The 16,655-nt window shown below is 41.3% G+C and overlaps 1 protein-coding gene across 1 annotated transcript in view; it reads right to left on the reverse strand.

The window, feature by feature from the left end:
* The window catches only part of LOC118767821 (tonsoku-like protein), a 52,769-nt gene that overhangs the window by 9,754 nt on the left and 26,360 nt on the right, over positions 1-16,655 (reverse strand). Inside the window, exon 5 of the mRNA XM_036513084.1 lies at positions 5,865-6,036. Within this exon, the coding sequence (XP_036368977.1) occupies positions 5,865-6,036 (172 nt within the window). The remainder of the gene's footprint in view (positions 1-5,864; positions 6,037-16,655) is intronic.

The following is a 16,655-nucleotide window of genomic DNA, read 5'->3' on the forward strand; positions in this document are numbered from 1 at the left end:
GCAATAAAAAAAATTTTTTTAAATTTAAACTGATCGGGTGCATACATGCATATATGTGTGTATACATGCGTGTATGTAAGTATTCGTATGTTGTATATATATGTCGCCTTACTGGCACCTGTGCTGGTGGCATTTGTAAAAAGATTCGAGCGAGGTCGTTGCCAGTACCGCCTGACTGGCCCCCCGTGCCGGTGGCACGTAAAAAGCACCCACTACACTATCGGAGTGGTTGGCATTAGGAAGGGCATCCAGCTGTAGAAACTCTGCCAAATCAAGATTGGAGCCTGGTGCAGCCATCTGGTTCGCCAGCCCTCATTCAAAACCGTCCAGCCCATGCTAGCATGGACAGCGGACGTTAAACGATGATGATGATATACATATAATATATATATTTGTATTTATGTACTACCTTGTGTATATTCCACTGATGAAGCAAAGCATTTCTTATGCAAAGCTAGAAATCTAGATCTGGAATTATCCAATAATTTTTTGCTAGTTTATTTTGTCACTTTTTCTTCTCTCCTGGTGCTATATGAATATCTGATGTGATTTTAGAGTTAAGATTTGACTGCTATCTCTAGCATGATGGTACCCTTAATTATAAAATTGGTCAACAAAAAAATTTTTGAAATGGTGTTGAGACACCAAACATCTTTTTTAGCTAATTTGAGGGCGCTGAATCTGAAAATGACCTTACTTTTTCTTGGTTAGGTACTGTTTTTGCTGTACAAAAATGCCTCATTTTTGGAAAAAACAGCATTTTTTTCATTAGTTTTCTGTATATTTGACATTGATTGATGGCAATATTTCTCAAAGTAAAATCATAGAAACCTCTCAATTTGTATTTAAACCAACAAATATTGGTCTGCTTATTGAGAAATATTATTTTTGCAATAACATATCAAACCCTTTAACACAATTGAATATACCAAGACCAACAAGTATTTTCATCAAATCATTAAATAAACTAACAGCAGAAATAAAACCTTCATGAACATAAGAACTATGGTAAAAATTTTCTCTTTCTTGATTGTCTGTCATGTTCAATGTTGTTTAAGTCTTTTTTGATACTCCAGCAGTAGCCAGCCATCATTCGTTTGTCCCACCATCCCTGGTAGCACTCTTCCATTGTTTTGATATCCTAACTACACTCGCGGAGTGGTTGGCGTTAGGAAGGGCATCCAGCCGTAGAAACACTGCCAGATCAGACTGGGCCTGATGCAGCCTTCTGGCTTCACAGACCCCAGTTGAACCGTCCAACCCATGCTAGCATGGAAAACGGACGCTAAATGATGATGATGATGATGATGATGATGATGATGGAATCATTCTCCTTGCTTATCGCCACAATTATCCAGAAATTTATCTAGATGGCTATGTAAAAAATGAACCTTAATACTCATATTAGGGCCTATGTCCTGTAGACTTTTCAACAGATTTTCCACAAACTCCTTGTAGTTTTCAGCCCAGCGATTGCCTAAGAAGTTCTTCACCACGTCAACAAATGATGTCCAAGCACATAATTCCAAATCCATTCATAAAACTTTGGCTGGCCCAGGTGGTATAGTGGAAGACACTTGCCCAACATAGCATGCAGTGAGACTGAACGCACAGCCAGGTGATTGGAAAGCAAGCCATACAGCTACACCTGTACATGTATATACGTGTGTGTGTGTGTGTGTGTGTGTGTGTCACTGCGTCTCCTTATCTTGACGCTGTTCGTTGTAAAAGGTGACTATCATGTAAGCATGGAAAAGGAGACATTAGAACGATGATGATGTATCAATTCCCACTTTAAAAGCTATTCATAGTAAGCTAAATATGCCTTCAATGGCAGGCAATTAAAATAAAAACTGGCGCTAGTCCTCACTCTCACTTTGAAGAGCAAACATTATTAACCACACACAAGAACGAAAGCACTTGTTATCTAAAGCCATAGATGAACCTAAGTGAAGAGGGCAAGTCATTGAAGAAGTAGGAGCGGCGCTGAGAGGACTTTGATAAACATAATTGAGTAGGTTAATCTAATAAGTAATCAAACAATCAATTACTCTTTTACTCCTTCACTTGTTTCAGTCATTTGACTGCGGCCATGCTGGAGCACCTCCTTTAGTCGAGCAAATTGACCCCGGGACTTATTCTTTGTAAGCCCAGTACTTATTCTATCAGTCTCTTTTGCCGAACCGCTAAGTGATGGGGACGTAAGCACACCACCATTGGTTGTCAAGCAATGCTAGGGGGACAAACAGACACACAAACACATATATATATATATATATATATATATATATATATATATATATATATATATATATATATATATATATATATATACATATATACGACAGGCTTCTTTCAGTTTCCGTCTATCAAATCCACTCACAAGGCATTGGTCGGCCCGGGGCTATAGCAGAAGACACTTGCCCAAGATGCCACGCAGTGGGACTGAACCCGGAACCATGTGGCTGGTTAGCAAGCTACTTACCACACAGCCACTCCTGCGCCTTTATCATCATCATCATCTTCATCATTTAGTGTCCGTTTTCCATGCTGGCATGGGTTAGGCAGTTTGAATGAAACTGGTAAGCTGGAGAGCTGTACCAGGGTCCAGTTTGATTTGGCTTGGTTTCTACAGCTGGATGTCCTTCCTAATGCCAACTGGTTAAATGGTTAACCAATTGATGAATAAAAACGATACAAAATAGAACCAGTGTGTGTATGTGTGTTTATAATTGGCATAATGATCCATCTAAGACACACTACAACCACCACACCATTGGTTATGATGATGAGAGTTCCAGAACAGCTTCATCATCATCGTCATCATTGTTTAACGTTCGTTTTCCATGCTAGCATGGGTTGGATGGTTCAACCGGGGTCTGGGAAGCCAGAAGGCTGCATCAGGCTCCAGTCTGATCTGGCAGTGTTTCTACAGCTGGATGCCCTTCCTAACGCCAACCACTCCGTGAGTGTAGTGGCTGCTTTTTACGTGCCACCGGCACAGATGCCAGGCGAGGCTGGCAACGGCCACGATCGGTTAGTGCTTATTACGTGCCACCGGCACGGAAGCCAGTAAAGGCGGCGCTGGCATTGGCAACAGAACAGCTTGCTTGTGAAATTAACCTAGAAGAGGTTGGAAACTTCACAGATATGCGTAACCTTGAAGTTGTTATCAGGGAGATTCTGAATGATAAAGGATGTGACATGGTTGGCCCTTTGAAATACAGGTACTACACATTTTTGCCAGCTGAGTGAACTGGAGCAACATGAAATAAAGTGTCTTTCTCAAGGACACAACATGTTGCCAGGAATTGAACTTATCACCTTACAATCATAAGCCAAGCACCCTAACCACTAAGCCACAAGTCTTCACTTTATGTAAATCATAGAGACACCTCATGTCACCCTATTCCACACTCTAGTCAATCACAGAGTTTTATTGTAAAAATTGTAAAATTAATTCATCTACCCACACAATATAAGCAGCTCAACAGGTTAAGATTACTTTTGACACGTTTCATAGGAACTAACTCACTTCCTTCCTTTAATCGTATTATGCTGTGGTGTTTCACCTGTAATAAATGCAACCTATGATACCTATGACATTTGTCAAAGAAAACAGCAACTTTGTGAATGTGAAATGAAAAAATGAAACAAATGATTGATTGATTGATCAAATGTTTAATGAAACAATCAATTAGTTCAGTGGTTCCCAAACTTTTTGGCGTCGCGACCCACAATTTATCACACCAGTTTATGACGACCCACTTAACTCTACTGAGTAAAAACATTAATGAAACATTAATCAAAGCTAATGAGTAATTTTATAACTTTTTGCGTCCCACTAAGATTCCATTCGCGACCCATCTGTGGGTCGCGACTCATAGCTTGGGAACCACTGGATTAGTTAATTGGTTAAATAGTTAACCTATTGAGAAATAAATAATAAAGAAGTGAAAACAACTAGCGTGTGTAAATAATTGGTATAATGACCCTCCTAAGATACAACAAAACCAATTCATGCAAAGAAGAGAAAGCTCTTAATTTTTTTCTGCAGATAAGATTCTCAGATAAGCAATCAGTACACTGATGAGTGGTTGGCATTAGGAAGGGTATCTAGTCATAGAAACCATGGCAAAACAGATAATGGAGCCTGGAGCAGCCCCCCCCCCAGTCTTACTAGCTCCAGTCAAACCATCCAACATGGAGGCACATGATGTAGTGGTTACATCAGTGGACTCGTGGTCGAGGGGTCGCGGGTTCGACTCTCAGACCAGGTGATGTGTGTGTGTTTATGAGCGAAACACCCAAGCTCCATGCAGCTCTAGCAGAAGGTAATGGCTAATTTTTGCTGACTCTTTCACCACAACTTTCTCTCACTCTTTCCTCCTGCATCTTGCAGCTCACCTGCGACGGACCGGCATCCCGTCCAGGTGGGGAACCTATACGCCAAGGAAACCGGCCCTTATGAGCTAGGTATGGCTCGGAAAGGAACAAACAAACTCTAACCACTTGGTGGGGTGAAATGTGAGGCCCTACATAACACTTTGAGGCAGTATTTAGATCATTTCTGAATAGTATGTAGCTTGGTGAAATATTGGTTACTATTAATCATGATATAGTTTAGTCTCCCAGATAAGCTTTACTTATAGGTGGGGAACCTCTACGCCTAGGAAACTGGCCCTTATGAGCCAGGCATGGCTCGAGAAGGAACAAACAAAAACCATCCACCCCATGCCAGCATGGAAAACAGATTTAAATGATGACGATGATGATGATTAACAGAGATGTGTACTGTACAAATTGCGATGCAGGTAATTTAGATGAACAGCAACTGTGAATCAAGGTACAGGAAGAAAGATCTTTTCAGGCTAGGGCGCATGATAAATAAAATACACTTGGTCTATGCTGTAAAGTGGTCGGCGACGTGAACAGTATCTGATCGTAAAACCATGACATATCCAGCAACATCATCATCATCATCATCATCATTTAGCGTCCGTTTTCCATGCTAGCATGGGTTGGACGGTTTAACTGGGGTCTGTGAAGCCGGAAGGCTTCATCAGGCCCAGTCAGATTTGGCAGTGTTTCTACGGCTGGATGCCCTTGAGAACAATAATGTTTTGTTGTTTTTTTTTGTGTGTGTGAGTGTTGCTGTTTATGCCAGGTGATTACGGAGTATGTTAGGAGGAAGGCGGATGAGATACTTACCCAAGTATGGAAGAAAATAGATGACAGTGGTGATGATAGTGATGGTGATGATGATGATGATGATGACGATGAGGGCGAGTCCTCTGAAAAATAGCTTACCTGGAATTTCAAGAGGTAACTGTCAGTCAACAGGTGTTTGTCTTTGTATGGAAGAAAATAGATGACAGTGGTGGTGATAGTGATGGTGATGATGATGATGATGATGATGATGAGGGCGAGTCCTCTGAAAAATAGCTTACCTGGAATTTCAAGAGGTAACTGTCAGTCAACAGGTGTGTGTCTTTGTATGGAAGAAAATAGATGACAGTGGTGGTGATAGTGATGGTGATGATGATGATGATGACGATGAGGGCGAGTCCTCTGAAAAATAGCTTACCTGGAATTTCAAGAGGTAACTGTCAGTCAACAGGTGTTTGTCTTTGTATGGAAGAAAATAGATGACAGTGGTGGTGATAGTGATGGTGATGATGATGATGATGATGATGATGAGGGCGAGTCCTCTGAAAAATAGCTTACCTGGAATTTCAAGAGGTAACTGTCAGTCAACAGGTGTTTGTCTTTGTATGGAAGAAAATAGATGACAGTGGTGGTGATAGTGATGGTGATGATGATGATGATGACGATGAGGGCGAGTCCTCTGAAAAATAGCTTACCTGGAATTTCAAGAGGTAACTGTCAGTCAACAGGTGTTTGTCTTTCATCTTTAGTGCCGATTTTATAGCAGATTCTATGTGTTGTAGAGCAGCGGAAGAACTCCCAACCAAATTGTAATGGTCAGCCAACAGAAACTGACACCGAAACAATTCTTCAGCCAAACCATTTGTTCTGCGAGTGAGAGAGAGAGAGAGAGTGACAAAAAGAGGAAAAACTAAACTCCCATAACCCTTAGTTACTCCCATGACAGACATGCTGCCACTAACAACAACAAACAAGGGTCTCCCTCTTGGTCTACATTACTCATGTTCCCCATGGTTACCTCTAGATATTTATAATCTTCAACCAATGAGAAACACTATGAGGTCACTCATTATTATCGGATCTTTTCGGTTTGAATGGCAGTTTTTAACATAATTTCTAGGTAACTAAAAAATTTTAAACTTCGTATACTGGTAGAATGTGTTTATAAAACATCTTTTTCTCTTAGCTTTATTGAGAAAATTCTATAGTTTGTAAGATATTTGTTGTTTTTTTTCTTCATTTTCTGCAATTTCAACCAATCAGTGACGTCTATTGAGGTAACAAACATTCTGTGCCGTATGAATATGTCCCTTGTTTAAGAAACAGATTGGGTTTATTTATATTTGTGAAGAAAAAAAGATACCCTTCCCCCACCCCTAACTCTAACCCTAAAACAGATTGAAATGCAATAGATCGATTCTAGGGTCATAATTATGGGTGACAATTTCATGACACCGCTAGAAAAAACTGTCGTTCAAACCGAAAAGATCCTTATTATCAAACCACAAACTACCATCTTAAAAGAAGGTGGCCACGTTTGATAAGTTTGTCTTGGGTTCAGTGAACCATGGAAATAAAAAATAGGACGGTCACAGCCGGGTCCTTGATCATAGATCTACTGTTGCTGGGCATAATGTAGTTTAACCCTTTCGTTACTGTATTTATTTTGAGATGCTCTGTGTTTCTTACAATTATTTTAAATATAATAAAGAATGTAGTAAAATAACTTAGTTATCATTCAGCTAGTGTTAGGAACGTAAATTGTGACTAAGGCTTGGTGGAAGATTTTAATTCAAAACTTATGAAAACAAGACATTTGTACTACAGAGCCAGGGGCAGTTTCAGTCAGTTTGGAATCGAAAGGAATAAATATAACAAAGAATTTAATAAAATAACTTAGTCACCATTCAGCTAGTGTTAGGAGCATAAATTGTGACTAAGGCTTGGTGGAAGATTTTAATTCAAAACTTATGAAAACAAGATATTTGTACTACAGAGCCAGGGGCAGTTTCAGTCAGTTTGGAATCAAAAGGAATAAATATAACAAAGAATTTAATAAAATAACTTAGTCACCATTCAGCTAGTGTTAGGAGCATAAATTGTGACTAAGGCTTGGTGGAATATTTTAATTCAAAACTTATGAAAACAAGACATTTTACCACAGAGCCAGAGCCGGTTTTGGCCAGGTGAGTAACAAAAGGGTTCAGATAAAATCTTGAAACGATGGAGTGGTCACAGCAGAGAATGATTTTAATCATAGGTCTGCCCAACCAGTGCTGACCTGGGGTGAAACAACAACAGCAAATTTCATCATCGTCATCATCATATGATGTCCACTTTTCCATACTTGTATGAGTTAGACATAATTTGTTGAGGCAGATTTTCTACAGCTGGATGCCCTTCCTGTCACCAACACTCACCTGTTTTCAAGCAAAGTCACATTTGTCTGTATTTAGACATGTTTTTCATGTAGGACTGGAAACAACCACACTGCTTGCATGACGGTGAGGCTCACTTACAGTCATCGCATGATGATAAATCAAGAGTACATACACATATGATGCATATTCTCTTTACTCTTTTACTTGTTTCAGTCATTTGACTGCGGCCATGCTGGAGCACCGCCTTTAATCAAGCAACTCGATCCCGGGACTTATTCTTTTGTAAGCCCAGTACTTATTCTATCGGTCTCTTTTGCCGAACCGCTAAATAACAGGGACATAAACACACCAGCATCGGTTGTCAAGCAATGCTAGGGGGACAAACACAGACACACAAACACAAATACGCATATATGTACATATATACAACGGGCTTCTTTCAGTTTCCGTCTACCAAATCCACTCACAAGGCTTTGGTCGGCCCGAGGCTACAGTAGAAGACACTTGCCCAAGGTGCCACGCAGTGGGACTGAACCCAGAACCATGTGGTTGGTAAACAAGCTACTTACCACACAGCCACTATGATGGGTTTCTTTCAGTTTCAGTCTGCCAAATCCACTCACAAGACTTTAGTTGGCCCAGGGCTGTAGTAGAACACACTTGCCCAAGGTGGCATCGAGTGGGACTGAACCCGAGACGACATAGTTGAGAAGCGAATTTCTTAAGCACACAGTCATACCTGCACCAGTTAAATGACAAATGGGACAAGAAAAAATACAATTGCCACCACATATGGCGCAGGAGTGGCTGTGTGGTAAGTAGCTTGCTAACCAGCCACATGGTTCCGGGTTCAGTCCCACTGCGTGGCATCTTGGGCAAGTGTCTTCTGCTATAGCCCCGGGCCGACCAATGCCTTGTGAGTGGATTTGGTAGACGGAAACTGAAAGAAGCCTGTCGTATATATGTATATATATATATGTGTGTGTGTGTTTGTGTGTCTGTGTTTGTCCCCCTAGCATTGCTTGCTAACCAACCACATGCTGGTGTCTTTACGTCCCCGTCACTTAGCGGTTCGGCAAAAGAGACTTATAGAATAAGTTCTGGGCTTACAAAGAATAAGTCCCGGGGTCGATTTGCTCGACTAAAAGGCGGTGCTCCAGCATGGCCGCAGCCAAATGACTGAAACAAGTAAAAGAAATTTAAAAAAATAAAAGAAAAAAAACTACAATTTCCATTACAATAATCACAATCATTATTACTACAAACTGAAGTCTCCTTGTGCTGGCCCACACCTCTGGCCCACAGTAACTTGATTTGTTCTTGAAAGAAAGTTCTAATAAACGAGTAACAAAAGGCTACATAACAACAAAAACACGTTCAACAAAACTCTTACTCTTCTTCTACATATTTGTAGCTGACTAGCTTTCTACTTGAGTGAAAAGTCCTTACCTAGATCAGTTTAAAAGCTGACAAAGAAACATATATTTAAAGAAGGAGAAAAAAAAAATATGATTGTAAAATGAGAAAGAAACAATCTAAAAAGGATAAGATAAATAAACCAATAAATACAAATTCTTGTTTGAAATACCCAAAGAGTTATTTAATCTTTTGTGCCCATCCCAAATTGAACAAATTTGACCTGCTTTTCAAGTATTTTGTCACAACCTGCTAAACTTCTCATACTGAGAAATAGGTCGATCACAGATCACAACATGTTTCATTTTATTTTATAATTGTTTCCTTTTGTTAATGTATTTTATTCATTACAGGTATATAGGATTGGCTTGTGACATCTATCGCTGTTCCACTGCATTTATAAATGTAAAGTTAGAGTAAGATCCGGTGAGACTGAGAAGGTGACAGACACACTAACCAGTATCATCATCGTTTAGCGTCCGCTTTCCATGCTAGCATGGGTTGGACAGTTCAACTGGGGTCTGGGAAGCCAGAAGGCTGCACCAGGCCCAGTCCGATCTGGCAATGTTTCTACAGCTGGATGCCCTTCCTAACGCCAACCACTCCGTGAGTGTAGTGGGTGCTTTTTACGTGCCAGATGGGGCTGGCAAACGGCCACAGTCGGATGGTGGTTTTTTACGTGCCACCAGGATGGGGGCCAGGCGAGGCTGGCAAACGGCCACGGTCGGATGGTGTTTTTTACGTGCCAACAGCACGGGGGCCAGGCGAGGCTGGCAAACGGCCACGGTCAGATGGTGCTTTTTACATGCCACCATACATATAAACAGGATGGTCATGTTTGAAACGTCTTATAGATTTGCATGACCAGATCTCAACAGCATAATAAGTTATTTTTGTTTCCATGTACCACTTTATGGGTTTTCTTATCAATGTACAACAGCATCCTCATCCTCCTGACCATCATCATCACCATTTAACATCTGTTTTCCATGCGGGCATGAGTTGGATTGCTTGACAGGAGCTGCAGGGCTGCACCAAGCTCCAATGTCAACTATGGCACAGTTTTACAACTGGATGCCCTTCCTAATGCCAACCACTTTACAGTGTGTACTGGGTGTTTTTTTCATGTGTCACCAACACTAGTAAATTCACCAACACAGAAAAGAACAGGGAAAATATCCCCCATAACTAAGTAGGGGGAGCATTTTGGAAGCGGGAGGGGGGGCTTATGCCAAGTGTTGATAGGCTAAAGTATGAGAGAACAAGCAAAAATGTCTTGCTGTTGAGGAGATACAGAAAGGGTGGTTCGACAAACCTGGTAGCAATAGATTGCCAGAGTAAACTCTCAAGGTACAAGAAGTGAAAAATATATTCGTTGATATTCCACTGAACTGTGGAGGCGCAATGGCCCAGTGGTTAGGGCAGCGGACTCACGGTCGTAGGATCGCGGTTTCGATTCCCAGACCGGGCGTTGTGAGTGTTTATTGAGCGAAAACACCTAAAGCTCCACAAGGCTCCGGCAGGGATGGTGGTGATCCCTGCTGTACTCTTTCACCACAACTTTCTCTCACTCTTACTTCCTGTTTCTGTTGTACCTGTATTTCAAGGGGCCGGCCTTGTCACTCTCTGTGTCACGCTGAATATCCCCGAGAACTACATTAAGGGTACACGTGTCTGGGGAGTGCTCAGCCACTTACACGTTAATTTCACGAGCAGGCTGTTCCGTTGATTCGGATCAACCGGAACCCTCGTCGTCGTAACCGACGGAGTGCTTCCAAATTCCACTGAACTATTTCTCTAATCAATCTCATGCTAAACATCCCAATAATCATGAAAAATTTGTATTTTCTCAGCTAAATTTCCCTTCTTTCACCACCATAAAACCTGTCCAACTGAGCTAATAAAAGGGGTCTCATAGTCACCTAACCCTTTAGTGTTTGCATTATTCTACCAAAATTAATGCTTTTTCATCCACCATTGCCTTGAACTAATCATTCATTATCTTGTAGCTTTGAGAATTTGATGGGGAAGCTGTTAAGTTTTAAAACGATATTGTAGGGTTGGTGTGAGAGACCAGATCTGGTCATTTTGAACATAAAACAGGCAGAATATTTTTGGCCGGATATGGCCAGTTTAAATGCTAAAGGGTTAACTCACTAGAAGAAGCAGCTTAAGTCTCCCTTGAATTATACTCTATCATCTTAAGAAAGGAATGTCTATAATGTTGTCTAGATACCTCTACAGAGACATGGTTGTCAAGAATGGAATGTCTGTGATTATAGGTCTACTTAATCAGGGCTGACCTAGGGCTAAACAAGTATAATACCTATTTCTTTACTACCCACAAGGGGCTAAACATAGAGGGGACAAACAAGGACAGACAAACGGATTAAGTCGATTACATCGACCCCAGTGCGTAACTGGTACTTTATTTATCGACCACGAAAGGATGAAAGGTAAAGTCGACCTCGGCGGAATTTGAACTCAAAACGTAGCGACAGACGAAATACAGCTAAGCATTTCGCCCTGAGTGCTAATGATTCTGCCAGCTCGCCGCCTGTAATACCAGCACCAAAACTGTAACAACAACCATCAGCATCATCATGATGCTTATCATTAACCCCTTACCCAACAATTATTTTGAAAATAAATGTATTTTTTCAGACATATTTTTTAATTGTTTTATTTTACTATGTTTTGAACGGTGATTTCGAGGTATATTTCAAACCTTATTTATTATGAATTTTAATTCAATAATATTGATTTTAAATTACCACTTTGGGCAGAAACGAGTTAACCTGTTTTTAGATGAAGGAACTCATTTGCTGTCGATTGTGGCGAGTCTATCTTTTGACGAGTTGACTCGCCAGAGATAGAAAAAAACGATTTCGGTCAAAACGCATATATTCGTTTCTGCCGGGTAAGGGGTTAAGGAAACAAGTAGCAGCAATACTGCAGCAACCAACACTGACAGAACCACCACCACCACCACCACCAGAACCACTGCATTCACTACTGATCAATTAACGGTACGACCAATACAACAACAGTGATTTCCACACCCAAAAACACTTGACATGATTTTTTGATATGCATGAGCAAAACAAACATAAGAAAATGATAACGATCGGAATTTATATATATATATATATCATCATCGTTTAACGTCCGCTTTCCATGCTAGCATGGGTTGGACGGTTCAACTGGGGTCTGGCAAGCCCGAAGGCTGCACCAGGCCAGTCAGATCTGGCAGTGTTTCTACAGCTGGATGCCCTTCCTAACGCCAACCACTCCGGGAGTGTAGTGGGTGATTTTATGTGCCACCGACACAGGTGGCAGACGGCCACGCTCGGATGGTGTTTTTTATGTGCCACAGACACAGGTGCCAGACGAGGCTGGCAGACGGCCACGCTCGGATGGTGTTTTCTTATGTGTCACCGACACAGGTGCCAGACGAGGCTGGCGAACGGCCACGCTCGGATGGTGTTTGTTACGTGCCCCCAGCACGGAGGCCAGTCGATGCGGTACTGGCTACGGTCACTTTCGGATGGTTTTCTTATGTGCCACCGGCACTGGTACCACAAGGATACAAATTCCATTGATGTTCATCTATTTTGATTTGGTTTGATATATATATATATATATATATACATATATATATATATCAAATCCACTCACAAGGCTTTGGTCGGCCTGAGGCTATAGTAGAAGACACTTGCCCCAGGTGCTATGCAGTGGGACTGAACCCAGAATGATGTGGTTGGTAAGCAAGCAACTTACCGCACAACCACTACAAACTCTAACAAGGTGCTGGATTGCCAATTCATAGATTGCTGGTTCAAATCCCAATGCAAGAATAACATTGGTTGTTGTTTGGCCTCAATCCTACTCTGTTTAAACAGACATACAATGAAACCTCTCCCAACATGACAGCCATATCTTTTATTCAAACATATAGTGCATCTAAGGCAGATTTTGGCTGTTATATGTGCAAAGAGGTTCACCAGAAGAGCTATGGTTACAATATTGACTCTGAATCAGGGGCCATAGCAAAATTTTGGGGTGCCACATGAAAAAAACTGGATATTTGGTGATCTAGAGAAATTTCTGAAAGATCTGTTGTAATTATGAGATTAATTCCTTCTACGTATATTCTTGATATCACACCTTAACTCCTTTTTCTGCTGAACACCCCTTCCATTCCCTAGTACATTCTCTCATTTTGCCAGTGACAGCCCTGGGCCAAACAAAGCCTTTTGAGTGGATTCAAGAGACAAAGACTGTGCATGTCTATAACCTGTTTTCAACAAAAGCAGTCACCAGTTAGCTTACCACTGGCTACCTTTTTAAATAATAATGATGAAATTATTGTATACAGTGCTCAGGTGCGCCACAACTTGTCAGAAAGTGCGTATAAAGTGTATGCAGTAATGCACAATTGTCTGGAAAGCGAACAATGTATGAGCCAGATACATGCTTGCGTGTGTATGGAGGGGAGAAAATCAGGTGTAGTGTTGGCGAATCTCAGAAAGCATGGAAGTTTTGAAGGATGCAGTACTCCGACAACTAACAACTGATGCCGGCAGTTTGTTCCATGCTTCAGCAACTCTTAGTGTGAAAAAATGTTTCCTAAAGTCATGGGAGCTGTGCTGTTTTCTGACTTTGTAAATATGTCCATGGGTGTTAGACGGGTGGAGTTTGAAAAGGTGCTCAGAGTTATTGTTTGTAAGATGGTTGATAATTTTATGGGTGTCTGCTCCACTTCTTTGGAAAATTATAGCAGACTTGAATGTCTTCTTGCCTTTTTCCTGTTGACTGGTGTCATTGAGAATATTTGGCCGAGGTACAGAGACACTTGCTTAAGGTCTCACCAAACCTACCACTGCTTGTACCAGTGGCAATAGGTGGGGTTTGAACTCAGAATGCAGAATATGGAAATAGATTCAGTTCTGCTAATTCATTGTCATAGTCTTGCACCTTTATTTATCCACTCCAAAAGAATAAACAAGTCAGCCAAGTTGGGATTTGAACTCAGAACACAAAGTATCAGAATAAAACGCTACAAGGTATTCTATTCCGCACTCTAACAAATAAGCCAATTCGACATCATACATCGCAATATACACACACACGCACACACACATGCATTTTTTTCTTTTGTGGCTGTTGCATTTGTATTGCTACCAAGCACTTTTTCAAAGCTATATCTAATTACCTTTTTCTCTGACCTAACATAACCTGCTAGCACTCCCAAAACAGTAGTTATTTAACAGATTACTATCTGTCCCACTTCCCTAAATTTTGCTTTATCAACCAGGTCAATTTGAAGTTAACTTGTATGATTTTGTTTTACATCATCATCATCGTCGTCGTTTACCGTCCGTTTTCCATGCTAGCATGCGTTAGACGGTTCAACTGGGATCTGGGAAGCCAGAAGGCTGCGCCAGGCCCAGTCTGATCTGGCAGTGTTTCTACGGCCGGATGCCCTTCCTAACGCCAACCACTCCGTGAGTGTAGTGGGTGCTTTTTACGTGCCACCTGCACAGGTGCCAGACGAGGCTGGCAAACGGCCACAATCGGATGGTGCTTTTTATGTGCCACTGGCACGGAGGCCAGTCGTGGCGGGGCTGGCAACGGCCACGTCCTGATGGTTCTCTTACGTGCCACCGGCACTGGTATCACGGCTACAATTTCCATTGATGTTGATCGATTTTGATTTTGATTTTCACTTGCCTCAACAGGTCTTCACAAGTACAATATATATATATATATAGGCATAGGAGTGGCTGTGTGGTAAATAGCTTGCTTACCAACCACATGGTTCTGGGTTCAGTCCCACTGCATGACACTTTGGGCAGGTGTCTTCTACTATAGCCTCGGGCCGACCAAAGTCTTGTGAGTGGATTTGGTAGACGGAAACTGAAAGAAGCCCGTCGTATATATGTATACATATATACATGTATGTGTGTGTGTGTTTGTGTGTCTGTGGTTGTCTCCCCAACATCGCTTGACAACCGATGCTGGTGTGTTTACGTCCCCGTCACTTAGCGGTTCGGCAAGAGTGACCGATAGAATAAGTACTAGGCTTCCAAAGAATAAGTCCTGGGGTCGATTTGCTTGACTAAAGGCGGTGTTCCAGCATGGCCACAGTCAAATGAATGAAACAAATAAAATGTGAGAATATATACTAATTTATAATTATATATAAAAAATTATATTAAAGGGTATCTAGAAAGACACCAAATGGCTCTAAAAACCACATTTGGCATCTATTTCTAACATATTGGTGGAGTTTATCCACACTCTTTAATATAATTATATTATATAATTAGGAATTAGTATAAAATGTTACCTGCATGGTTTTTTGTTTTTTTTTCACACTGGCCACTTGATAAAATCATTGAAGTGATTTTATCCTTTAATTTTATTGTGTATGTGTGTGTATGTGTGTGTGTGGATATCATCATCATCATCATATATATTTGTCACCAGTTAAAGTAATTCAAATATCAGGGCTTGAGTGATGGGGCTCTTATCAAAGGATAGCACATGGCCTCAATTCCTACAGAAGTCAGCTGCCTTGGCTTTCCAACTAGACTGGAAAAAATTGGTCACAAAGCCAAACAACTTAATAAAGAAAGCCATCAAAGAGATAAGAACGACAGCTGAAAACACCTCGAGGTGGCTGTGGTTGATAAGAGGCCACAAGTGGAACCCTTCCAGAGACGAATACTCATTCAGCCCTCACTGCCCCACTTCAGTAAAGCATACATGTTAAGGGGTGAAATATTTGTGACCCCTGAGATATCTGCTGATAATACAGATCCAGTTTCCAGAGAAGAGCTTGCGATACCTCTGAGAGGTTCTTACAGTTTCTGACGTATCATCATCCTCATCATCATTTAGCATCTGCTTTCCATGCTGGCATGGGTTAGACAATTTAAGTGGAACTGGTAAACCAGAGAGCTGTACCAAGTCCCAGTCCGATCTGACATGATTTCTACAGCTTCCTAATGCCAACCACTACCAGAGTGTACTCTTTACTCTTTTACTTGTTTCAGTCATTTGACTGTGGCCATGCTGGAGCACCGCATTTAGTCGAGCAAATCGACCCCGGGACTTATTCTTTGTAAGCCCAGAACTTATTCTATCAGTCTCTTCTGCCGAACCGCTAAGTGACGGACACATAAACACACCAGCATGTGGTTGGTTAGCAAGCAATGCTAGGGGGACAAACACAGACACACAAACACACACATACATATATATATACATATATACGACAGGCTTCTTTCAGTTTCCGTCTACCAAATCCACTCACATAGCTGAGAGCAATAGTCAAAGTGGCTTAGGACAAGTGTCCTCCAGAGGACCATCATGGTTTCCTGGTCTCTTGTTCTAAAGGTTCTAAGAATCCATCCGGTCAGCCGCCTACATTTCATTGCCTTTTACGTGTCTTTATGTGTCACCTGTACGTGACACCTGCATCAGCCATGAATATGATTTTATTTGGCTTGACAAATCTTTTCAAGCACAGTATATTGCCAAACATCTTGGCCGCTTGTCATCAAACCTGTGAGACCCAACATTCAAAGATCATGCTTCACCACCTTGTCCCATGTCTTCCTGAGTCTACCTCTTCCACAGGTTTCCTCTGCAGTTAGAGATAATATTGCAAGTTTTACATAA

Source organism: Octopus sinensis, linkage group LG24 (assembly GCF_006345805.1).
Source record: "Octopus sinensis linkage group LG24, ASM634580v1, whole genome shotgun sequence".
Taxonomy (NCBI): domain Eukaryota; kingdom Metazoa; phylum Mollusca; class Cephalopoda; order Octopoda; family Octopodidae; genus Octopus; species Octopus sinensis.